This window comes from Elgaria multicarinata, chromosome 4 (genome assembly GCF_023053635.1).
Source record: "Elgaria multicarinata webbii isolate HBS135686 ecotype San Diego chromosome 4, rElgMul1.1.pri, whole genome shotgun sequence".
Classification (NCBI taxonomy): Eukaryota; Metazoa; Chordata; class Lepidosauria; order Squamata; family Anguidae; genus Elgaria; species Elgaria multicarinata.
Window position 1 is genome coordinate 53240215 of NC_086174.1, and position 26163 is coordinate 53266377.

At 40.1% G+C, this 26163-nt stretch overlaps 2 protein-coding genes across 4 annotated transcripts; one reads left to right on the forward strand and one right to left on the reverse strand.

The window, feature by feature from the left end:
• Window positions 1-890: 890 nt before the first annotated feature.
• Window positions 891-9737, forward strand: CEBPZOS (CEBPZ opposite strand). Of its 3 annotated transcripts, none has more exons than XM_063124285.1 (5): window positions 891-1002; window positions 2722-2847; window positions 4752-4796; window positions 4992-5076; window positions 9653-9737. In XM_063124285.1, the coding sequence occupies exons 2-4, from the start codon at window positions 2742-2744 to the stop codon at window positions 5072-5074; spliced, it is 234 nt and encodes a 77-aa protein (XP_062980355.1). In that variant the 5' UTR covers window positions 891-1002; window positions 2722-2741; the 3' UTR covers window positions 5075-5076; window positions 9653-9737. The 3 variants fall into 3 exon arrangements, with proteins under 3 accessions (XP_062980355.1, XP_062980356.1, XP_062980354.1); XM_063124286.1 differs by lacking the exon at window positions 9653-9737 and adding an exon at window positions 9207-9635; XM_063124284.1 differs by lacking the exon at window positions 9653-9737 and adding an exon at window positions 5162-5406.
• Window positions 5070-26142, reverse strand: CEBPZ (CCAAT enhancer binding protein zeta). The gene is made up of 16 exons (XM_063124283.1): window positions 26034-26142; window positions 23059-24602; window positions 21874-22105; window positions 19666-19831; window positions 18869-18957; window positions 16743-16796; window positions 16103-16205; window positions 15933-16001; window positions 14120-14186; window positions 12273-12373; window positions 11654-11714; window positions 9632-9819; window positions 8121-8204; window positions 7041-7102; window positions 6876-6957; window positions 5070-5262 (listed from the first exon to the last, which is right to left on the reverse strand). Exons 1-16 carry the CDS (start codon window positions 26139-26141, stop codon window positions 5117-5119), a joined length of 3156 nt encoding a protein of 1051 aa, XP_062980353.1. The 5' UTR covers window position 26142; the 3' UTR covers window positions 5070-5116.
• Between the last annotated feature and the right edge of the window lie 21 nt (window positions 26143-26163).

The window sequence follows — 26163 nt, forward strand, 5'->3', positions numbered from 1 at the left end:
CTTCCCAATTTAAATCAGTGGTTTAAATAAGTCTGATTTAAAATCAATCCACCCTGTCTATAGTTAACTACAAAACGGTAAATTTACCTGATAGCTGTAAATTATTATTAAAGCCTGTTATCTTTCTGTTTTTCCAGCACAATCCTATGCATATCCATTCAGAAGAAAGTATCTTTAGTTCAATAGAACTTATGCCCAGGTAAACATGTATAGGATTGCTGCCTAAATGTTATTTTGATGGAATGTAAAGAATAATTTAGAAAGGGGGGGGAGGATTAAACTCTCCACATAATACAAAATGTTAATGATTTTAAAATTATCTCTCAAGGCTCCCTAAAAGCAATGGAAAGTTAACTGCAAGTGACTTGTTTCAGTAGGAACCTACAACTGGATCATTCCGACAGAGCTTAACAGCGCTCATGGCTAGGGCATGCTGGGAGTTGTAGGACTTTTTCTATCTAAACATTTTGTGAACCGTCCAGAGAGCTTCGGCTATTGGCCGGTATAAAAATGAAATAAATAAATAAATAAATAAATGCAAAGAATTGCACCCTTAGCTGCATTTACTAAGGGTTGCCTCCAATGTTAATCCTTCTTAGAGTAGACCCATTGAAATGAATGGGGCTTAAGTTAGTCATGACTAATTTAAATCCCATTCATTTCAGTGGGTCTCCTCTAAGTAGGACTAACATTGGATACAACCCTAATTCTCCCCCTTAGCCTGCTGATTTTCCGCTTCAAGAGAACCGACAGCAGGACGCAAAACACACCGCTAGGGGCCAGTACAGAGAGAAAAGGAGGGCACACGCATGCGCAAACGAGAGAGACGGTGTAAGCAAGTCAACGAGCCCGGAACGACAGAACAAATTGCGCCTGCGCAGGTTCGTCCTTCTCCTTTCCCCGGAAGTAGAGATCAAGGAAGTAGTGCGTAAGTGACAGCGAGAGTAGAAACCCTGTCGTGCTGTGGAGCCTGTGGTTGGTACTGCGCATGTGCAGCCAGCGGTAAGTGCTGCTTGGAGGAGGGCAGAGACGCGTCTATAATGCCTGTGATGCGTAGAGGGTTAGGGCTCTCGGCATCTTTTGTGCATGGATAAAACTACCGGCGCAAGCGCGCCCATATCGGCCTGGAAGAAAATGAAGGCTCTTCCTTTCCTTATCTGCTGCCGAAAGGAAAAGGGTTAATCACGGGCGGGGGTGTGGTCTGTAGGAAACAGGCCAATGGCAACTCGAGGAGAGTTTCGGTGGGCGGGGAAGAAGGGATGCTCCGCCCAGGCCGTTGCTTTGGCCGCCAGAGCCCTCGTGGCACAGGCAGCCGTGTGTACTTGCGGCCGGCCGGGGAAGGTGGCGCGGCGCTTAGCCTCGAAACCAGGCATCACCGAGGCGGACATGGGTCCCGAAGAAAAAATTGCACGAATCCTGCGCATTTTTTCCGCGTGCGAATAAGTAGACACGTGTCTATTCCATACGTGGCAGTGTGCAGCAAAACGGACATCTCTCTGTGTCACACATGACCAAATTCACGCGTAGGTTTGTGAAGTTTCTTACCCACAAGTGGTTTCCCTGTAGGAAACTTCCTCTTCAGTGAGCCCTCTGAGCGCCAAGTAGATATTTCTGCACCTGCAGCATCTTTCCCTCAGGACTGAAGGACAGATTTACACATGCATGAGAGTTATTTATTTTTCACCTGATACCCTTCTGTTGAAGATACAAACTGTCTCCGTTGAAAAGTACAGCTTTTGAGTTGATCTTGGGTGAAATGAAATCTTCTGTTGTGGTGACTATTTCACCGGGCCGATTTCACACCTGCATGCCATCACTTTATTCCACTGTCAATGTGTGATTGATTTACGTATGTGAATCAACCCCATTATCAGTCTAGCACCTATTTCAAGTGTAAGGAATCGATGGAAGGCTTGAACCTTGGCATATCTTTTTTAAAAGAGCAAATTCCAAAGAATATTTTACACTAATATTTATGCTTTAGAATGTTCAAAGCACTTCTACATTCGTTATCTTAGTTATTGTCTCTGTAAAGTAGGTTAATATCCCCATATTGCAGATTGAGGGCTGAGAGAGTAGTAGGCCACCTAGTGAACATTTAGCTGAGATCTGAACTGTAACACTAGTTCTCAGTAATCACATAGCAAGTGTGCCATTATTTTCAATTAGTCTATAGATATTCAAAGTGGGAAGGGAATTTACTGGAAGTTCCAACTGCATCGATAGTCTGTTGCCTAAAACCCATTGTCCGGGTTCAGATGACACGCCATGGCTTGGCATGGGTTATTCAACTGATTGTGAGGCTGAGGTGTGTGTGGTTAACATTTTTAATATGCAGTTCCTGATTGGGGGTTGTGCCATGTGCACCCAGTGAGTGAGGGTTAAACAACCCCCATATAAACCTAAAACAAGCTCACGGTTGCACAGCATAACAATCCCTGAGTGGGGGGGGGGTGTATATTCAAAATGCGAGCAGCCCCATTTTCTGAGCCTGCCTTCAAATGTTTCAGCCTCCATGCAGCCAAACTATACAGATAGGGTTCAATCCTATGCATGTTTAGACAGAAAACAGTCCTACAACTCCTAGGCTGGGGAATGCTAAGAATTGTAGGACTTTTTTCTGTCTAAACTTGCATAGGATTGCATCCTTAGTTTCCTACCTGTTGTATTATAACATTTTAATATATAACCAGTGAAATGTTTATTCATCTCTATCACTAGAAGTTGAGATTGGCTGTGCAATGAACCCCCACTTAGGAAAAAAGATCTTCAAAGGAATTGTATTTATGGAACTTCTTGGCGTTTTTGGTGCATATGGGCTATATTTCAAAATGGACAGAAGTCAAGGTAACAAACTATAAATTGAAATAACTCATTTTATTGCATTGTATTCGAGTGTCCTTCCAAGTGGAACGGACACCACGGGTAACTTGAATTCCTACTCCTTCCTATGTGCCCTCAAACTCTATACTGTACGATTTGGAGTAGATATCCTTGCATTGGGGTTGCCCATGTGGTCTGCCCACAAAGAACCAAGCGGGGACATCTACTCACATGACATTGGAGGATCCTCTGGAGCAGATACAGGGGGTGAAGGGAAACTCCAGGCTTAGAGTCCGCTTGCATAATGTTAGATGTATTTATATTCAATTTTTTTATATACTGAGCAGCTATGTCCCATTTCTATGGGTTCCCTACATTGAGTGCTAGTATTATTTATTTATTGCATTTTTATACCGCCCAATAGCCAAAGCTCTCTGGGCAGTTTACAAAAAACATTATTAAACATAGAAACCATAATCTAAGTGACCTTGAAAAGCTATATTTTTTCAAGTTCTGTAAAACTCCTGATGTAGCAAACCAGGAATGTATTTGGATCATTTGTCACAAAAAAAAGTCAAAATAGCAGTTTAGATTTTGAAACTGATTTAACCACAATACAGTAGGTCTTGAAATCTAGAATGTTAACTGTGTGTTGATGTTTGATACTAGCCGGTTGGCATTTATTTAATATTGTCCCAGTTGATAACAATCAAACAACCCATGTGAACAAAGTATGGATTTTTAGTGAGCAAGCATGCTGATTCTTAACCACTTCCCTAAACAACCTAGGAGCATCGAAACCTGGGACTCGGGGTTGCTTAGGGTTAAACAACCCAGGGTTTGTTATGTTAAAACTCTGGATTGGTCAACCCCAAACAATCCAGAGTACCAGGTTCAGGTGTCAAAACAATAACCCATGAACGTTCCTGGGTTGCTTAGGAAAACAGAAGCAATGAGCACACAGGAGGCAGTGTGCTTGCTGCTGCACAGAAACAACTACCTTGATTAAACAACTCCTAGTTGGCAGTTATGTGCTAATCGCTGAACTGTTTAAGCCTATTTTCACTTCTATGTACTGACTCTAGCATAAGAGCAGGGACATCCTGGGTGGGTTATACATTTGTATAATAATGTGACTGTAGGTAGCTTCATGCATTATCTAGGACTGGTAAAATACAGCAATCTTGCACTTCACATTTGCCACACAAAGGACAGGTAATCCACCTCTAATCTAGGGTAGGAGATACTCAGAATAGGTTGAGGATAATTTGAGATACTGAGAGTGTGGTTGAACATTTTGACATAACTTCAACTAAATTCTGCCTTAATACAGATTTAATAAATTGAGCTAGATCATGGCTAGTCCCAATATGCCACACTCTCAAAATGAAAGATGGGCTGTGCCATTAAGATCAGAACAGGTAAGGTGATATATCGTCCCGTAATATCCTTCTCCATATACTACATGCAACTTTGTACTACCTCCTCATCTGATGTCTTAAGCCAATGGAGCAACGGATTGAAGTTTAATTTCTGCTTTTCTAGAGCTCCTACCATTGAGATTTTAAAGAAGATATGAGCCCAAATAGGCTCGCTTTTTTGTGTGTTTGTTTGCTTGCTTTTTGCTGCTCTGTCCAGTGTGACAATAATCAGAACAAACCAGTTCTCTCTCCTGTCTCAGCTGAAGGTTTGGCTTGAGGTGGCTTGCTACATAATCTGCACTTGCCAGTCCCCTAAAACCATTCACCCTATTGTGAGACTCAGGGAGTATAACTCAATAAACAAGCTTCAGGGCAGAGCTTGCACAGATATATGACTGACTGAAATTAGGATATATATTCTCAATGTAAAAATATATCCTGTATAATTGCTGTAACTAAAATCAGTTGCAATTCACTGTTCAAAACAGACAATTCTTATGTTCTCAGATTTCAGGCAAAAAATGAACAGGAGATTTCCTTCTATCTTGGAAGGTAAGTTTGACTAACACATGTCTAATAATTACTGCTGGTGCAATTATTTCCTTAGACAATTAAAAACGAATTACACACAGCTAAAATTAAGGTAGGGCTTCCATATTAGAATGAGAGTTCAATCACGATTAACTTCAAAAGTCCATCATTGCTCAGCCGTGCATAAGATAAGAGACTCTTTTTATATTTTCACAGTTTATTACAAATGTAATGAGTGGTCTGGTATTTATGGAATAAGGGAGAGAGATCAAGAGACGTGGTTAAGCAACAAAAACTAGATGTAAGTAGAAAGAGCCTTTAAATAGTTTATATGAAAGGTTCTATATTGATTTTCTGTTCTTTTTGCTTCTGTCTTTGTTTTTCAGCATTTTGTGCTTGAACTTCTTTTTCTGCTTGATGATACTTTTCACATCTCTATTGTGAATCCAGTTGTCACGCTCTGCCTCCCACCTGAGCTGTTTGAAATCTAATGGAGGAAGACAAGAAGCAAGTTAGATAAGTTAATGGAACAGTAGCATCCTCTGAAAACTTGGCACTGAGTTTTCATGTAGATCTGAAGAATACTGCCTAAGTCAGAGATTCAAAAGACCACAATAAAGCATGAATAACTTTCCGATTTCTTTTGTCCTCAAAAATAATGCTACAAATTCTACAGAGTGCCCAGACCACAACAGACAACCTTATCTCAAACTTCCACTTTTCAAAAATGTGAAATTTTTCAAAGTAAGCAACCCTATCCTTTGGAGCAGCTTTTGAGGGGCTGGAAGGGGAAAACTCATGAAAATCACCCTTCCCTTCCATCAGTCGGAGAGTCCTGTGGGCAGAACTCCACCCACATATAGTCTGAATCCAATTTTATAAATGTTTCTGGCAAAGTAAGTGATTATATAGTGTACAGTGTTTCCAGAGGAGCTTTTATTTGCTATCTTAAGTACAGGGTTGAACCTGTACTTAATCCATATAGGAAAGAATCCGTGCATGAAAGGGCTGAAATAAAACCTTTATTCCAACCCCACAATCTTCAATGCTGGAGTAAATGGGCAATTCATCCAAATTCCATTTTACATTCTTAATGATTGCCCCTCTAATAGTAGAAAGCTCAACAGCAGCCTCTTATCAAATGTTACCTAGGAGAGGCAAGTGAGGAGGAAGGTTGATTCCAGTGCTGTGCCTCGACTGTAAGTGCTGCCAGCCTGAATTATCCATGCTCTTCTCCAAAATGGCTCACTTCCATCTCTGAAGGTTCCAATAATAGCGAAGTACCTACTATTATCCACTTTCCTTACTAGTGACAAAATCAGACCTGCGGGGGAGTATAAATGCTTGGGACTTACCTTCATTAATCCGTTTGAAAATGCAAGCTAAAACATAACTGTTGTCAGGCTTAAGTAGTACACAGATTCCTATCCCGGGAAGCATGTAGGTTAGTTTACTCCACATGGCATAAAGAACTTGTCAATTTGTAACATGCAGGAAGTTTCTTAGAAATTAAACACTGGCTTTCTGGACAAGTATAATTTGCAGAGAATGAAGCTAAGTTTGCTGGAGGGAAGTGTTAATGAAAAAAGTAATTTACAAGAATATAGAGGTGACTGTGCAGCTCTCCTTAAAGCTGCAAAAGAAATAATTTGGGATAACATGCAAGGGAGGTCTAACATATCAATGTCCACTAAATCCACAACTAATTCTCTTCCATTCTGAAAAGTTCAATTTCCCGGTTCTAGACATTCTATAAATGAAATGTTACATCAGAAAATGTTGTCCACATAAATTTTGGATCGGTGGACAGGCTACAACAGGAATCTAGAATCCACATGGGAAAATGAATGTAGATAACAGGTTCTGGTGCACAAGGATGAAGACTCAGCAGTACTTCAAAAGGCCAATAAGTGAGCAAAACACTATCTGAATTAACCCCTAAATTGTGCACTCTGTTGGAATGACTCACTTTGTTTACAAAGTTTCAAGTAAAAGGAAATGAAAAACACTGATAAAAGATCATTAAGAAAGTTTGCTATCACTACAATTAAGGTAAGGTAGTAAATACATTTGCTGATTGTGTCATGAAAAGTAACTTACTTGCATTATCTTTGTTAGCCATTGCATTCATCCCAATACTGTCAAATTTGGACCCAACGTTTTCATCTAGTAAGTAACCAAACTTCAAAAGAAATGGAACACAATTAGTGCTTTGAATGCCAGACCAAATGCATTTGAATAGAGATAGAACTTAGGGACACCTACTTCTTCTGCAGCAGCAAGAATGCCAGTATCTTTGAGTTTTCTTTTCTTGCTTTCCTTCGACCCTTTAAGTAAAAACACTACAATTCAACCATTGCTTCTACATAAAGAGACAAATATGAAGACTATGCGGACACTGCTCTACCCACTGCTGACATGACAAAGCAGCAGGAGTAGGGAGGGACGACTTGAGCAGAAGATGGAAAGAAGGAAGCACAAAACAGGGCAAGGAATGGAAGCAACACACAAGCTGAAGTTACAGTTCTGCCTCTCAGCTGTGGTTCTATCTGCAGTAAGCCACCACCTTTTCAGATTCCAGCCTTCACAATACAGTCCACCAATTCACCTGAGGTAGCCTTATGCCGATAGATCTTTTAACGTTTAAGACATCCCTCTCCCCTCAGACTTTTAAGTAGTTGGTGTTATATCAGCTACTTCCTATTCACATAGTAAAGAAACTATATTTATTAATAAACTACTTAGCAGTTCAACAATTTTATTTCAGTTGTTTTGGGAAATCTTGGAGTAAATGGCATCTGACAATACTGATTTTTAACTTTTTATTACCAAATCCTAAAATAGCTATCCTATTTGATAGATTTCAGATGTACTATTGGAAGAATATGACATTGTTGAAAAACTGAATATATTGCACTGTTCTTCCTTCAGTGTTCCTTTTGCATCTTATGGTCCCTGCTGCCTTTCCATCCAGCTTCCTGTTTCTTATACATGACGGACCTCTGCTCATGCAATGGGACTTTTCCCTCCTTCCCCACCCCCTGCACTCACTGAAAACTGCTCCAGGGGATCCCCCAACCCTCCAGAGCAGATTGAGAATCTGAGGGGGGCTGCAAGGGGGAGAGGGAATTGCCCCCTCCCCATTCTGCTGACAAAAGCTTCTCAAGTCAGCCAGAGGGATAAGTGGATACCACCCTTACTAAGAAAGATCACTATCTCTCGTTTTCTTCCCACTTTACAAACTTGTAATGATTTGAGACATGTCTCCACCAGAATTACACAAGCCCTCAGCATTTTGATGCCCAAACCTGCATAGGCTTCTCATGCTCCATATCTAAACATTACCTTTAATTGATCCAGCAAAATCCATTTCTTTTTTTCGTTTACTTTTCTTACTAGCCAGTTTGACTTGAGTTTCTTTATTTTCACCTGTTATCAAAAAGGAAAGCTATTTTAAAAAATATTCCAATCGTATAATAAAATTGAAGTTTGTCCGTGTGAGTATTCTTGTATCTTTCATGTAGGGAACATTACTGAACGTTGTAAACATTGGGTTCTCCTCAATGCATGTGATATTTTAAAAATGGTCCTATGTACAATATAAATATTTAAGCCATGGTGGCATATTTAAATCATGGTGTGTGCCAGGTGTGATTTGAATAATCACAAACCATGCATAGCTTGTCATGTTACCCAAACCAGGGTGGCATGGCTTGGCCGGAGAAGGAAACAGCCCTACAATAGCCCTGCAACAGCCCATAGGTTGTGGTTGTTCAGGTCGCACTCTGCACACACCATGATTTAAATAAGGCTTATTTTGATCATGCAAACCAGATAAATGTGTCAAATTCAGCCATCTCCAAAGGATATTCCTCCTAACTCCAATTCTCTGGAATGTCTACATTGATGTCAACACTGCAGAACACATTTTCCTGTGTGGGATATTTTCCTTAGGCCCCACTGTCTCGCTGGCAACCAACATGTATCTTTCTTTTAAGCAGCATGCTGCCCTTCAGATCTCTGTCTAGAAACTCACACTCCAAAAGGCAAGGCACAGAGGAGATGGTACCCTGTCTAGGGAAAGTACCCTGGAACTTATCTTCAGCATCAAGCCCAAGGTCTGCAGTATATCAAAGGAAATGCCTCTTGAGCATATGCATTTTCCTACTGAACAACTGCAGCCTGCCACCCACTTTTACAAGTAAGGATGCAGGTTTACATAAAGAATGACTGCCATACAGGCCTGAGCCCCAGCACCTCTCTGTTAGAAAATCATTCCCACCTCCTTTGCCAATGCAGTACACTGAGAATTCAGTCCTCCGAAAAAATTCCACTCATGGTCTTGTCCTATCCTTGTGTAGAAGGACAAAAATGTTTTCCCTGCATTTCTAGATCAAAACCAAGTTCTCTATTCTTTGCTCCACTGCACAGAGCCAAGACTCAGTCAAGGAAGCCATTTCTAATACTAGGGATGAATTTCTCTCCACAAAGACATCCACACCACAAATCCCAAATTCCTTTCTTTCCATTCATTTGTCTCCATCTCAGAAACATCCCTGGCTATGCTTCACTGCTATAAACACTGTCCTATTGACTAAATTCCAAGTTCTCATTTAACCATGCTTTAATATGCCTATATTAGAACAGTCCTGGGCTCTAAACAAAACTCTTCCCCACTGATTTCACTGCTGTCTGCTATAGCACCTGCCCCTTTCTAGACTTTGCTCCAGGCAAATCCTGTCGATTATCTGATAGAACCCTATGGTAAATATATGTCTTAAAAAAGCATACTTAAGAGTTTGAATTCAAAGCTTAAGAAGGTGAGCAATTTTAATTTTGAAGTATTTGTTTTTTACCTGGAGTATTATCATCATCAGACACATCCATGAAAATCCCTCCTTCTTCACCGTCTTCCCCAAATTCTTCATCCATACTACCCAGAGAGACTTCCTCATCATCAAGTTCATCGAAATCGTCCTCGTCAGAAGCTTCCCACTCTACTTCATCACTTCGACTTTTCTTTTTCCCTTTGCCTTGTATATTTCTGGAAATAAAAAAAACTTAAATAGAAGTCCATCTTTCTTCAAGTACTTGTGTAAGAAGTTCATAACTAGTAAGGAAACTAGAATTTCTGGTGTACTTAAGTCTTCAAAAGATGCTTAACACCACAATTTTTAAAAGTCTGTCATCCTCTGTAAGAAGTTCTGAAGAACCCAAATAAGCAAACTACAATATTGTTCAAAAATGTTATATATGGAGGGATACAATCTTTGCCTGTGTGAGGATTTTCATAGAGCTCGAAAGCATGCGTGCACGCACACACACACACACACAAAACATATAAGCAGGCAGCACACCAAGGCAGTCTAGGAATAGGACAAAGGATGTCTTGTGCATCTCTTCCTATCCCCATGTAGTTGTTCTCTGCTCAGTCAAGTTATACGGGCTGACCTGGAGTGCTACCTGCACACATGCCAAGGGAGGGGAGAAGAAAAATAGGGCTCTCGTCAGCACTGAGGCCCCTTCTGCCTATTAGTATTGTGCCTGTCTAGAGAAGGATGATCTCACATGTGGAATTCAAGCCTACAATAACTGGGATACCAGTAAACAAAATTATCATCATCAACAAGAGAATGAATCCAAAGTGATTAAGAGTGATCATTTGTGGAAAAAATCAACTTTAAGCTGGTTGTTTTTAAGCTTTATTCCAATGAGCTTCCTTTATTTAAGATGAAAATATTTCAAGGCTCGTTAGATGTAAATAAGGAGCACACTCAAAATCACTTGATACAGAGGATTTGCCTTGTTATGCCATTTGATCCCACTAAGCCACAGTGGTGAAGCACTTTCATCTAAACGTTATGGCTTAGCATGTCATGCGAACTATGATGTAGTGTGTCGTGTACCTAACCATGGTGGCTACATAGCCATGGTATAAACACACTCAATAACCATTTTGCAGCCTAACCATGGCTGAGCGTATTATCTGAATAGGCCCTTTATATTACTCACAATCCATGTAATAAGGGGGGGCGGGCGGTTTCCACTGTTCCAATGTGTGCTGATAAATTAAACAGGAATTCTAATTCACATAACTGATTATGGGAATGGAACCTCCAGGAAGGGGTTAGTTCAGGCCCATTCACACAGTATCAGGATTGTTATCTCTCACATATATCTTGCAGGGCAGCACTCAGTCCTCAGCATTCAAGGTAAGGAAACCAAGGGTGGGAGAAGTCATATTGTCCCTCAGCATAGTTTAGAGTGTAGAAGCCAAATATTTACGAAAACAAGCTCTATCTCTTTCCATCCCCAAATAAAACAGTTACCACATAGGTTGCAGCCAGAGTCTGGCTGGGCCAAAAGGCAGAGAAGAGCCCTCCGCCATTAAACCAAAAAATTGGAAAGACCTTGTTCTAGCCATCAGTCACCTGCAACTACCTCAGATTCTGAAAATTTTCTCTGCCTAAAAGCTAGACAGTAACTAAGGACGTAATCCTATGCATGTTCAGACAGGAAAAAAATTCTATAACTCCTAGCATGCCCCAGCTAATGCTGGGAGTTGGAGAACTCTTTTCTGTCTAAATATCCATATCAAGAAGATCAAACAAGGATAAAGTCTGAATATATTTTATATAAAAATTACATTTACTTCATAGTAATTTAGTTGATTAATAATCCCACAAGCAATGTAGTCATGTTTCAAGAAGGAAGAAGCACTCCATTTAGTAACTGAAGCTTCTGATTTCTTAAAGAGAGTGAAGAGTTTTAGTAAAGCCTTGAGAACCTCCACATGCTACACAATCAATTTACACAGTTTGCCGAAACTTCTAGAATTCAGATATTTTTCTTTTCCATAAAAAGGGGGGAAAGCTTACCCAGCAAAATTAAGGTCGTCCTTGACAATTGTATCAAAATAACTATCTTGTTCAAATGAGTCTGAAAGAAAAAAAATTACAATTTATTATTATTTGCAATAGGTGCCCTATACTCTTGCAAGAAGCAACTGCAATCTGAAAACTTTTGAAGAACAATCCTTACTTTATATTCATGCAGATGTGAAATTTGGCATTTGCCTGGTCTCCTCAAGTAACTAATATCCCCAACTGAGTATTGCAGTGCAAACTAATGTTAAGCCAACTCTCAACACACAGGTTAGTATGCAAATCAGTCCTTCAGCTGGATAATGGATGACTACCCACCCGTGTCCCCTTCAGATTTCTCTGGAGGATTGGGGCACCCACCAGAGTGTTTTTGGCAAGGAGCTAGAAGGGTAGGAGAGCAAAGTCCACTGCATGAGCAGAATTCCACTCCTACAACATTCGATTTCACCCACATCTTTGAACTGGGACTCCATATAGAAAGTCATCTTGAGTTTCATCTATTGATCAGACTTACATGTACTCTCAAAGAACTATCTTCAAGGGAAGTCAAATGTAGTCTATGTACATTACGGTCTAGTTGGGATGAAAAACAGGACAGGGTGGGTAGCCTTACCGAGTGCTCTTTCAAACTCATCGTCATCTACATCTTCCACACTTTCATCATCTCTCACAGGTTTCCGTTTCTCCTTCTCTGTGTCTAACTTCTTATAAAATCTGAAAAATTGAAAAAAAAATGTTGTTGATATAAAACTTGGTTACAAGGTCATACTGATTTGTTAAAGTAATAATAGGAATCATTCAATAGGTTTTAATTGTTTAAACATCAAGTAGCGTTGCATTGTTTCAAATCAAGGGTGAAGGTCTTTCAGCCCACAGGGCCAAATTTCAGTTTAGAGAAGCTCAAATTAAGGCTTAGGAGAGGCAATTCAACCTTTGCACAAAAGCCAGGAAACGGGGTGGGGCAAGATAATGGGGCATAGCCCTCTGAGGAACCCCAAGAGGCTCAGATTTGGCCCCTGGGCCGAGGTTCTGCGTCCCTGTTTTAAAGTCATTAGTACTAGGTTCCAAATTTTATTGGGCTGGTATCTCCTTGCAACATCAGCATAGTAAGCTTTATCATGCTGTGATGTCACAAATTTCCATTCCCCCCACCCCAGCCTAGGCATTATTTGCTGACACAGAGACTGAGTTCTCACGATCACGGGGATAAAAGAAGCCATTGCGGCTTCTTCCCCAAAACGCACACTGGTTGTTTACGTAATTACCCACATTGCAGTGCCGGTTGGTGTGTCGTCCAAACCCAGCACGTGTCACGAGGTGGCTTTGTGCCCACCTCACAACCCCTACTGTACATCGTGGGTGTTAAGATGGGTACGAAGCCACCTGTGCTGCGCCATCTGCCCTGGGTTCAGACAACACATCAATACGTTCTGCAGTGCAGGTAATTATGTAAAAAATCAGCATGCATGGGGACTGGGAGAGAGAAGCTACAGTAGCTTCTTTTACCTTCATTGTGCTCACCCAGCCAGAGCCTTTCCTTCAGGTTAACTGTGAAAGCATTCCTTCTAATGTCATATGGCACTTTGAAGTAAAAAAAAAAATCCTCTCCTATGGTAAAACACGACTGTAAACATTTACAATGGCTTTGATGTGCTAATGTTATATTGTGAATGATAGTATAGATTTTATTTGGCCTGCTTTCTAACAGTTGCAGTTATCTACCTATATTTTGCATTTTGCTTAAGCTTTCCCTGTCCCTTGTGTTCTGCAGGTCAATTCATTCATTTGTAAACCGCCCAGAGAGCTTCGGCTGTGAGGCAGTATATAAATGTAATTAATGATAATAATTCCTTCATAACCATTTTGACAGAAGAGGGCTCCTACAAGCCATTCTCAGGAGGCTCATAGAGACAGGACTAATTGTGAATCACTTATATGTGGGTATAACTCACTGTTGCCAAATTCTTCAGCAAGCTTTCTTGCAAACAGACATCTTTTTTAAAACATATATTTATATGTATTTGCTTTCTTTAGGGCTGAAAATCCAGGAGTGACAAGTTAGTGCAGGCTACCACTAACAGATGATACAGATGATGCCCAGGCAGACACAATCTGAGCCAAGATGGCATAGTTCTTTGGGAAAGTTCCTTACTGGTTTTCTGTAATGTATGTAACCTTCCTAAGGACTGTTATCTAGATGGGTATATTTTACCTGACACCCTAAAAAGCTTTTTCCTCCATGGGTCTTAAAAACTCTTCTTAGCATTAATAATTTGATGTTTTTCCAGCAGCGATCACCCTATTCTATAATGTTCTATTCATATCAAAGACTTGCAAGACTTCTTTCACAAAGAAAGATGTAATGCCAAAAAAAAAATACACACGAAGGATCCCTCCAGACAAGAAGCAAATAAGAGTACTAGAACCACAACAGTATCATTAAAAACAATATTTCCTTACCTGTGGAAAAATAGTTCATCTACTGGGATTTTGCTTTCATCTTGTGCAAGGAACTCCTTACTATTAACTAAAAATAAAGACATAATAGTTGCTTTGTCAAACAAACTTGCCATGAATATCATTTGTATGCCATGTATTGTATATATTTTTTCCTAAGCAATGTTGCTAGCTCTAATAAGTTAATCAATGTGGTCAACTAAACCTTTGTGCAGATTAAAATTTGTCCTCTAACCAATTGATGCAGGACTAACAAAAAGCAACAACTATGAAACCTGAGACACTTAAAGGATCTGTTGTCATGCAAGTTAGGGCAGCAGATCCACCCCCTCCCCAATACCAAATCCGATGAATAAGGAACTTAAACATGGTTCTTCCTTTTAGTTTAGGTCCAAAGATAGAATATACTGCTTACTTTATGATTAAATTACTATAGCTTTCCCAATACAGTAGAGAGAACCCTGTTTGCTTCACTCCCTAGAACAAGTCACAGTAAATCCAATTTTCCAATCTCCTCTGAGCCAAAATGGCATCAGAGGAGGAGACATGGCTGTATCACAAGGGCATTGCCTTCCATAACTGTATACCGAAACCACTCGGAGAAAAAAACACAAGATCCCCACCCAAGCTTCTGTCACTATATCCAATCAAGAATCTTAATATAGCAGATTGGAGTTAGACAAAAGATAGCCAGATTTTTGGAACCAGAAAAACATATTGCCAACATAATAGCTTTTCTAATCCCCCAAATGGTTGCCAATTAGAAATTTTATCCAATAAACTATCCTCCAGTAACAAGTAAGTCCATTATATAATCCTTTCAAGTAAGTTTAAATAACAATCATTTATAAAGAAGAAATGTAGTTACATGATATCTTGGGAACATGGATTACAATAGAAAGTTGAGAGGTCCTACAAAATCACTATTTTATTTACATCACAGCTTTAGTGGTGTTAGCATAACATCATAACTAAAGATACTGTCGAGGAGTTAACTCTTACCTATTCATTTGAATCTGAGTTTTGAGAATTTAATTATTATCTATGTATCTTATTATGTCCCTCTTTTTAAAGGAGGAGCTGGGTCTCCTGAGAGGGCTATTTTAATTAATCCTTCAATGTCAAAATATTTAATGAGTTTAACTTCCATCACCTAAGTGCAAAACCAGAAAATTTTTGAACTATCTGCTATTGAAAGATTGATGATAATTTTCCAGGAGATGCAGTGTAAAAAAGTAGCTGTACCCCTTGCCTAACCAGCTGTCTGCTGAAATAACAGAGGTCAGCAAGTTTTAAGCAGGGATAAGTTAGGTGTTACTTACTGCCTGCGTTTTCCCAGATTCTGTTTGCCCTCCGAATCCTACCACCCCCACCACCCCCAAAATTTGCTCTGGAGAATTAAAGGAACTTCCAGAACACTATGGGCAGTGACATGGGCGCTGCAGGAAGAATTGGTAAGAACCACCACACACACCCTTCCATTCTCAGCATCCTCCACTTTGGACAGTGTTCTATTCAACACCACTGCTAACATAAATTACGTTGCACTAGCATAAGCAACCTCCAGTGCAATGCCAATAGCATTTGCTGGTGCAACAGGTTTCCCAAGAAAACACATTGCACAAGCAAACACTATTGGCAGTGCACTAGAGGCTGCTTATGCTAGCACAATGTAATTTAGCACTATTGTCGAATAGGATACTGAATAGAATGTCATCACTGGATTTCTTCTACTGAAATTGATGGAATTTATAACACTGCATTGTATTGATTGTACCACCAACTACAATCTTTGGATTGAAATGTCTTTACTTACCAGCAAGATTTCGCACATCATTCATTGACTGTTTCTTCTTTGGTTGCATTACCACACTGCTGGTGTTCTCTGCATAGGAAAGTAAAGAGGTCATACAAAGCTAATTGTCACTAAGGTTAACCTGTCTTAGCTGATCTGCTACCCTTTACAAAAGTTGATAGGCTTCATACCTTTGCCCTTACGAACTTTGGGATTTCTGTAAACAAAACGATCCAAGAATCTCATTAGTGTGAAATCTTGCAGAGGATCTCCCGAGTATTCAATGTAATTGCCCTGAAACAAAGTCAAAATTCGCTATGTCAATTCACATTAACAAATACATAGGTGGAAGTTGCAGGAGAGCAACATCTGTTTAAATTAGCAACTAACAAATAGAAGGAACTGTCACAAGGTGGTGATCTGGAAGATCTGAGTCAGGGGAGGGAAAGCTGAAATTTGCTAGACTAGTTTGCTGCTATGTAACTGGGATCAGAAACAGCTCTTCAAGCCTCCTAAAGCAGAGTCAAAGCATCAGGGGAAGAAGGAGGCAGAAAACAGGACTATAGAAGAAACACACAGAAACATGGCTACCTTGCCTCCAACTTTAGTGGGAGACTTAAAGGGCTGTGTCTAGGGAGCAAGCTGTCAACCTTAGGCCAGACTGGTTCCCCAGGAAACACATCTACAACTGAGTATGTTGACATACTCAAGCTTTTTCTTTGGGTCTGGAAAGGGGCAGGGAAAGCCAAGCTACACACACACGATCCCATCAAAGACAGGACAGAAGAGATGACAACCAACATAATGAAAAAATGAAGAAATTCAACTAACCTCTAGGATTGTTTTTGCAAAAAGGGCCACCGATGGATGAAAGTGTTCTGAAAGCTGGAAAAGCAAGATTTGTTTATTAATAATATTTATATACTGCTTAATATAAAATCACTAAGCAGTGTTGTAAGATCTTTGAAATTTCTATAAATGTTTATTTAAGCATACAAAGGGTTCTTTCCACCAAGATGGAAGAAATTAAATTACATAATGTAAAAATATATATTAACACAGTTTTTTGGCATGCTATTTACAGATTAAATAAAAATCTTAACCTAAAAAGGTGTGAAATTGCTCCAGCTATTACTACATGGCCTAAGTAGCTTTGAAACCAGGAAATGGGAAGGGGGGGAGCAATGTACACATTGCAATCCCCTGCATGGAGGCTGTTGAAAACAGCTTCTGTGTGGCTGCTTTTCCACACAAGTAGTGTCACATTGCATGGATCTGCCACAATTTTTTCTCCTTCTCTCATAGTACCTGAACCCAGGAGTGATGAGAGGTTCAGGACAAACAAGGAAGTATTCCTTCACAGAATAAAGAAATACTAGTTGAATAAAGTTCAACTAAAGAATTTCCTACCACAAGCTATAGTGATTGCCACCAACTTGGATGGTGTTAAAGGGGATTAGACAAATTTGTTGAGGATAAGGCTTTCAATAGCTACTAGTCTTATTTGCTTATTGCATTTCTATACTGCTTAATAGCTGAAGCCCTCTGGGTGGTTCACAAAAATTAAAACCATGAAAACAATTCAAAGTATAAAACAAACAGTATAAAAACGCAGTATAAAAGTACAAGATAAAAGCACAATCAGGATAAAATTGAGCAACAATGCAGAGATTAACATAGATTTAAAATTCAGATTTAAAACAGCAACGTTTAAAACTAAGATGATACTGTTAAAATTCTGGGAAAATAAAAAGATTTTCACCTGGCGTCAAAAAGAGTATAAAAGAGGTCCCAGGCAAACCTCTCTAGGGAGCTCATTCCACAGCCGGGGTGCCACAGCAGAGAAGGCTCTCTTCCTGGTAGCCACCTGCCTCACTTCCTTTGGCAGAGGCTCACGAAGAAGGACCCCTGAGGATGATCTTAGGGTCTGGGCAAGTACATATCCTTCAGATAACCTGGCCCCAATTCCAGTAACATTACTGGAATGTTAATACCAGCTCTCTGAATCGGGGCTAGACCTGGACTGGCAGCCAGTGAAGCTGGAAAAGGACTGGTGTGATGTGATGTGGTCTTGTTGGCCAGCCCCTGTTAACGAACTTGCTACCTTGTTTTGCAACAGCTGAAGTTTCCAGACCATTTCCAAAGGCAGCCCCAGTCTTGGTTTTATGCTACATCCAGCATCAGAGGCAAAACATCTCTGAATACCATTTTCTGGGGGAGGAGGGTTGCCTTCATCTCCTGCCTGTGGGCTTCTTATGGGTACCTGATTGACCACTGATGCAGGAGGACTCTTCTTATGTTCTTATCAGATCCTGCCACACAAAAGCTCTTTTCAGCAGCTCCATGTGGGGGCAGTAACATACAGGTCAGCCTTTAGTCTACTTTTATATGTTAGATCTGGGAATTCTTTTTTGTACATGCAACCATGACCCCACTCTAAACCTCAGAAGAAAGAGAAAACAAAACAACTATATCGTTTCCAACAAAATTGCAGTAGAACTGGCCACACATTTTGTACATTAGCTCTACAATGAACATAAAGCATTTTTTTTACGGGCTGAATAACCCCTACATATCAACAATAAATATTGTAAAACAGCTGGCTAATGCCCACAAATCTGGAAGAAAACCCTCATACGCTCTCCTTGCCCAGAGTAAACATTGTCATAAACTGTGGTGAGTCACAACTCCACTGAAAATGATTGTGAAGCAACAATAAGCTCAACATTTAAGTGTGGAATTCTCGGGCCTGCTGTAAAACTCTAATTAAAAGCCATTGAGCATTTAAACAGAGCTCAAGTCCCCTTAAATCAGGTGGTGCCACTTCATTTAAGGCTTAAATAGTAGACAATGAAATGACACCACGAAGTTTCCGCAAAAGTCTAGGTTCCATCTCATTAAAGCCACATCTTAATTCCTGGTGAATTTTGTGTCCATGAAAATCTGAACAAAAGTACCTTCTTTAGTTCCCAAAAACTTGTTCTATCAGCTCCACAGTATGAAGGATTTCGATGTAATGGATCATAGCCACCCACATTCTTGCCACCTGAAAAAGAAAACGCATTTTATGTCAACAAACACAAGCAAATGTACATATTTAAAATGGGAACACACAATTATCTAATAGAACAGGAGAGGAGAGAGGCCTCTTCTGCAGTAAACATCTAACTAAATCTGTGTGCTCTAATCCAGTTTCATAAAACCTGGTCCTCAAATGCCTAAAATTTAGATTGCAAAAGCTAGCGAAGACAGTAGAAAAGGGAATATGCTGGGTAATTCCACAAGGCTGCCAAATGTCTAAAATGGAGCAGGAACCAGTGTCACCAGAGTAATATGAGTGCTGAATAAATCTGGGAGAATTACTCATGTGACCTAATCAATATCTCATGGCTTCAGCTCCACTCTGTAAAATGGGAATAACAGCAACGTAACTCAAAGGATGGTTTGGAAACCGAATGAGAGATACAATTTTAGTTTTTCCTTACAGGAATGGAAATAAGAGGCACAAAAAGACCAATTAAGAAGTGTACAGCAGTTACCACAATTATATCTTAACTACTGGTGGCATACACTTAGCACACCCACTCTCTAGTTTCTTCTATCTCTTTCAAAGCAACAAGTGTTGGAAAAGTGAAGTCACTCCTGAGCATTGTCCTTCAAATTAAAATTTGTGGATTTTAAAACATTCTAATAGGACCTCAAGCCATTACATTCAGTGTTTGCCAGACTCTCACAGATTTACAAATATTTTTACCTGTTAGATTCTGGTGATGTACCCATGACGCTCCTGAAACTGGGTCATGAGGTTTCACAGCCTCTCCAATTCTTTTACTTTTGATCTCTTTGTCTGCATCTACAAAGCTTTCTTCCTCCTCTCCGGCTTCCTCATGGTCATGAAAATGTTCCTCATCATCAGATTCCTAGGAAATTAATCAGTCTTAAACAGAGGGGAACCATAAAATGGTACTGATAAGGAAATGCGAGCAACCAGAGGGATAAATCTTTGAGAAGGCAGCTCAAAAAGAGAGACGGAAAGTTGCTGCTAATTCATATGAGCAGACTTTTTTAAATTTTGTGACATTTTGTTTAGTCTCAACAAAAGTATTGTCTGACTGTGCATTTTAAAATTTGTGTTTTGTATGATATATTATTCATAATTTGTCCAAAGCAAAAGATGTAATTAGACAACGCCTATATGATATTGAACAACAGAACAATTTGGCCACTTTAAGAAAATTTTGTCCATGGTATGACTATTTTCCATCCCGCCTTTTTGACACATTGGCATCTTATTTGCAAAACTCAACTGTTTTAAAATACAGATGAGCTTTTACTTATGCAAGACTGAATATACTGCTATTTATTTATTTATTTATTTATTTATTACATTTTTATACCGCCCAATAGCCGAAGCTCTCTGAGCGGTTCACAAATCAGCTGTACTTGAGGGCCGATTTAAAAGAATCCCATTGGAAAACCGTTTCTGCCCATGTGGAGATGGCAGTATCGAAACAGTAGCTCATGTATTATTATTTTGTACTTTTTATAGAGACTTGAAGAAAGAGGTGATCACTCCACTACTGTTATCTATTCCAGGGCGGTCAGTTATTGCTTCTGTGTCTTTCCTTCTTGCAGACCAAAATAAGCAGGTGACAGCAAAAACTGCAAGATTTTTAGCAGGTGCTATCAAAATAAGTTCTACCATCTTATCAGAGTCTTAATTTCTTACAGCTCCTTTGACTGAACAGAAGTTTGTTTTATTTACTTATTCCTATTCTATGTGTAAAGACCTGTATTAATTCTGGAATTTGTATTTAATGTAATTTTTAAAATGAAACTTGGATAATTTTGGTCAAGTACAATCTTGCTTTTATTCTTTTGTACATCTCATTTCAAATGCTAAGGCCTGTGGCTGATGCAAATAAAGGAATTCATTCATTCATTCATAATTTGTATAGATAGCTACCTTGAAGAAGAAATTAGTTGAAAGGCAGGTTACAAATACTTAAATAAATACAAACTACAGCTCTGTAATTACAGCTGCATAATTTCTAAGCCAATATATGGCTTTTCAAGTTTTAAACTACTTGAGGTTGATATTCTACAATACTTTCACTCAGAAAGTAAATGCAGAATGTACAGTATCAGTGACATATTTGAAGAAAGATGCTACATTAAAAATAAATCAGACTGCAACCCTATCAGGTTGCTGCTCACTAGATGGAAGTGTCAGATCTCAGAGGCATCCAAGTATCCTATGCTCTCCCAGCTTCCTGCAGGCAGGGTGGAAGGAGTGACAGAGGCAATTTTGCCTCTCTGTCCTCCTATTTTTCCTTTCTTCCCTATATGTGTCTCTGACCCCATATAAAGTAGTCGTGCTGCTAGGGTACCACTGGGGAGTCCATAGGTTTCTGTGTATCCTGGCCTCTCCTCTCCCCTTCCCGCCCACAAGAAAAACCCCTTTTCAACCTCAGCCACTTTTGTGAGCTTGGAAAGCAGGCGCTGCAGTTTTTTCCATGGTGGCTGTGAAAGAGAGAGGGAGGGATCAGATCTTGAAGTCTCCCTTCCAAATTAATAGCAACATCTACAGCTTCAGGAGGGGGAATCTGAAAAATCCTATGGTTCCTGGGATGCTTTCCAGGTACCATAGGATTGCACCCTTATTGCACAGTTTTTAAACAAATCTAAACCACTCATCTCACAGAAAGGATATTTTCTAAAGCAAAACAGATTGAAAAGCAACTTTTTCAAAACTGAGGTCAACAGCTAGCATTTATTTTTAGTTATTCTTTTACACTTTTAGACTATGCAGTAATCAAAGTTCTCTGGATGATGTATAGGTGAGTTAACTTAAAATCATGATAAATAAATCACAATAAGATAATAAAATAACACAAAGCAGTTTTTAAAAAAAATCACCAAGTAATACAAAGACAGACTAATAAAAACAAGGACATCATACCACATGATCCTGTAGCTGCACCCTTAAGCCTGGTTTTACTTTGAGAAGTTCAGACAGAAGGTACAGGGCTCCACAGGTGAAAGTTGGCATTTGTCCACAGGTGACTTGAAGCAATCGCTTCACAAAAGCTTTCACCCGACGTAGTACTATATCAGCCTTCAAAGATTTATAGACAAGGTTGAGAAACATAGACTGCTTGGCACATAATGCTAATCCTGGATCCAGCAGCTTCCTGCAAAAAATAATGTCATTCTCCACATTAACCTCCGATTACGAATAAGGCTATGAAATTATTTTAATGGATTTTCAAAGTATGAGTTATGTCCCATTCTCAACTTGCTCACTACTATTGACACACCACATATTTTACCCATCCTAGTTTAAAGTGGACAACTATTTTAAATGGATAAAATCCAAGAATAACTGACATTTAATTAAATATAATGAACAATGCATTTCATTTAAAAGGCTTGTTTCCACAACCAACAAGCCTGAGTGAACAATCCCTGTATTCACTTTAACCTTTAGTTTATTTAAACGTTAAAGATGTGAATCAAAATCTGGAATGAGTTAAGAGACAAGACAAAGAAAAGCTCTGGTCCATGGATAACCAATAGAATTCCAGGTGAGTAAAAAAAAAAAAAAATCAGGCACCTTAAAGCACAGGGGTAGACTTTGTTTATTACTTGTACCCTAAGATGCACCAACCAGAGTTTGGTGCAAAAAGACATAGAATTCTGAACTCAGATATGTGCTTTGAGTGCCAGAACTGAACCAAGCTCATTGTCCTTCCACATAAAAATCCATTCCTGGCTACCCACCCAACCTGCTCAGCTTTCATGTCAGCACTACAATTTGGGGAAGGGGGTAGTTTTGTTGCTGTTGTTAAAACATCTGATCTACTTCAAAACACCCAGAGATCTATCAGTAAACCCTAATCCACCTTATGAACACCCTTGGCTTAAAGACCAACTAGTTTACCCTGGCATAAGTTTTCAAGCAAAACAGTTTGCGTATCAGTTGTCAAACATGGCAGTTATTGCTGGTTGATGGAAGCGCCGTTTACATGCCATTACTGTATATTCACAATTTAAACACGTATATCCCATCCAAAAAATTGGTCAGTCGATAATTACTACTCCAAAAAATATTTGATTGATTCATCAAAATGTATGTAATGCTTACTTGTACAAGGCTATGTAGTATCGGTCAGACACGGTCTGGCTGGAGTCCATCACTTGGAACAGTAACATCAATGCCTGGATGCTGGTGCTGAAGTTCACAAGATGCAAAACCTTAAACAAAGTATCCATCTGCTCTTTTATTTTTTCATCGCTAGCCTGAGCATAAGGGTAAGCTCTGTTCACCCCTGTCAATAGTGCACTAAGCATTTTGGATTCAACATCTTTCTTCTTGACGCAAGACCGAAAAAAGCAAAAGTAAAGTGTTACGAGTTTGTTAGCTAATTCACACTCCTCGTGGCTGAGGACTATCTGATTCAAAAAGCAAACGGCATAATATTGTGCTTTGGGGTTAATGTTTGATCTGTAGAGAAGCCTCTCCACTTCATTACACACCACTCCTTTCATGTTGGGGTGCTTATGAAGCAAAGTCTCTAGAAGATAAGATGCTTTGGTGGCTACTTTGTTTTGAGGATCTCCCAGTTTATTTACCAACTGCACCAGAAAGGCTTTCTCTTGCTCTACTTTATTACAAAGAAGTTCATGAGCAACAGCAAGCGCACGAGCCTTCGTTGCCACAAGGGGATCGTGGGTCAGCGATTCCAGCACCTGCACAAATTCAGCCACCCAGTGCTTCAGGTGATGCTCAAAATACCACAGTATCAGGCGTCTGTCCCTCGAGTCCCTGTTGCCACTCGAAAGCTTCTCCAGAGTGTCAAAAGGATGTTGAGAGAAAGTGTGCAACTTCCGACTGTCTGGTAAAATATGTGTTATGAGAAGCTCCTTGAAAGTATCCAGGGCCATTAAGCTCTGTCTTCTGCTGCCTTTCTTTTTGATCAGATTCACCAGGGTCTCTATGAATGAAAGTGAATGGACAGCAGCATCTTGGATAAGAAGGGTCATAGCAGCCATTCTGTCAGCAAGAGTACCTGATGACACAACGGTTTTCACCCAAGCAGATGACGATCCTTTCCGCAGATTTGTCTTGTTCTTGTAGAGGTCTGCCTCCTGCTGGTACAGCTTTTCAGCCAAAGCCTTATACCTGGATACAAGAGACTGATTTTGAGGCTCAGTAGAAAATTCACTTGTATACTCCAGATCATACCATTTGCCCCCTGGTTTTATCAGCAGCACCTGCCGCTCATGAAACTGAAAAGCTTCTTCTTCCTTTGCTTTCTTTTTCCCCAGCAGCAGAGCACTGTTCTCATTACTACCAGGAACTGGCTTTTTCTTACTATCTTTGGCATTACTTGACTGTATGTTTTCTTTACTTCCTTTTACTTTGTTTTCTGTTTTTCCTACTGTAGTTATATCTACTTCCTTTCGGTTAATTTTTTCTTTTTGTGGGGGCTTTCCCACCCTTTCTACTGCTGTTCCATCCTCTTCTTTTTCTTCTTCCACCAGGAATTTTTTTGAATATTGGCTCACACCTAGTGAATTTATAAATGCCTCCAATTCTCCTTGGTTTAGATCATCGATTGCTCCTTTTTTGCCACCATCTACAAGTTCTTCCATCTCATCCAAAGCGGAAAGCATGATATAATCTTGCTGTGTAAAACAAAACAATGTCTCATTAATGTGTTTACAGAATACAACTGAATCATTTGACAGTGATGAACAGCAAAGCACACATAGGTTTACCATATATGCATCCAGAATCACAAAGAACTTAGTAAGTTTTTAAAGTCAGAGTAAATGAAAAGTAAATGAACAGTAAACAGACTGCATTTTAATATTCATCCATAAAAAGACTTTGCTTCCACATTAGACTGAGATTTCAATAAGCCTAATAGGCAAAAAGCAGTCACAAGAGTACCAAGGAAAGCAGGCCACACTGACGCACCATAAGAACATAAGAAAGATTCCTGCTGGATCAGGCCAAAGATCCACCAAGTCCTTCATCCTGTTTTCCACAGTGGCCAACCAGATGCTTCTTTGAAAGGCACAAGAAAGATAAATGAAAGTGGGTCATTTACTCCAAGCTCTGTAGTCTACAACCAATGCTGTCATTGTGTTTCAGTCCTTCATCACATGCCATTAACTATCACTGCTTATAACTTTGAAATATCCTTCAATGTAAGCAATATCCTACTTACCTTCAACGCAGTATCCACTTGCCCTCACAAATGTATAAGAACATAAAAAGAGCCCTGCTGGATCTGCCCAAGGACTTTATTCAACAATCTGTTCATGCAGTAGCCAATTAACTCCCTTTGAAAAGCCCACAAGTAGGACTTTAATGCAATAGCACTCTGCCACTCATGTTCCCCAGGAACTGGCATACTTGGATACTGGAGATAATATATACCCATCATGACTAGTAGCCACTGATGGCCTTATCCTCCATGAATTTGTCTACCCCATGCCCTTTAAAGCAACTGAAGTTGGCTTTCGTTGACTAAAGGCAAGTTTCTTCTACAGCCAATCTATGATTAGAATGTTCTTTGCACAAAGCCAGTGAGAGCGAGAAGCTGGAAAATGAAAAATACTGACTTTCTCTGGAACACCCCAAAGTTACACAGACACTAGGGCTGGGAGCCTTCCCCAACCCGGTACCCTTCAGACGTTAATTACTTTTCCCATCATCCTCAGCCATCATAGCCATTGGCTGTGCTGAGGTGATGATAAGAATTGTAATCCAACACATCTGGAGGGCACCGGGTTGGGGAAGGCTGCCCTACAGCTTCCACTTCGTAGGCATTGGGTCAGTCTTTAGGCTAAAAAGAGCTGCATGCCAGGCAGAAACTTAATAGACGAAGTCGCCCTCAGGACAGGATATGCCCTCGTGAAGAACCTGCGCCAGACCAGTTCAATGTCTGCCTTCCAAGGCATCCGCGCTCTGTCAGGAGAAAACCTCCAGGCGAAGCCGAGGCTCGCAAGGCTCTCAGCCCCCTCCCCGCCACGTGCGCACACGCAAAGAGGTCCACACGTGCGCCCCCGTCCGCCTTTCCTCGGCGCCTCAGGGACGCTCTCCCTTACTTTGGTCCCGCCGAGGCGCAGCACCTCCTGCAGCGTAAAGCCGCTTCCATCGTCAGCCTCTTCCTCGCCATCTATCCCGTCAATCTGTCTGAGATTCTGCTCCGCCATCTTCACCCCGTCAAGTCACGCA

What these genes read in the sequence shown, in the direction of transcription:
- CEBPZOS (XM_063124285.1), top strand. Translation starts at nt 2,742, where the DNA reads ATGAACCCCCACTTAGGAAAAAAGATCTTCAAAGGAATTGTATTTATG. An exon ending in CAAAATGGACAGAAGTCAAG is followed by an intron (nt 2,848 to 4,751) that starts GTAACAAACTAT and finishes TTATGTTCTCAG; the next exon opens with ATTTCAGGCAAAAAATGAAC. An exon ending in ATTTCCTTCTATCTTGGAAG is followed by an intron (nt 4,797 to 4,991) that starts GTAAGTTTGACT and finishes ATATTTTCACAG; the next exon opens with TTTATTACAAATGTAATGAG.
- CEBPZ (XM_063124283.1), bottom strand. Translation starts at nt 26,141, where the DNA reads ATGGCGGAGCAGAATCTCAGACAGATTGACGGGATAGATGGCGAGGAA. An exon ending in TGATGTGCGAAATCTTGCTG is followed by an intron (nt 14,187 to 15,932) that starts GTAAGTAAAGAC and finishes CTTTATTTTTAG; the next exon opens with TTAATAGTAAGGAGTTCCTT. An exon ending in TGAGTTTGAAAGAGCACTCG is followed by an intron (nt 11,715 to 12,272) that starts GTAAGGCTACCC and finishes TTTTTCTTTCAG; the next exon opens with ACTCATTTGAACAAGATAGT.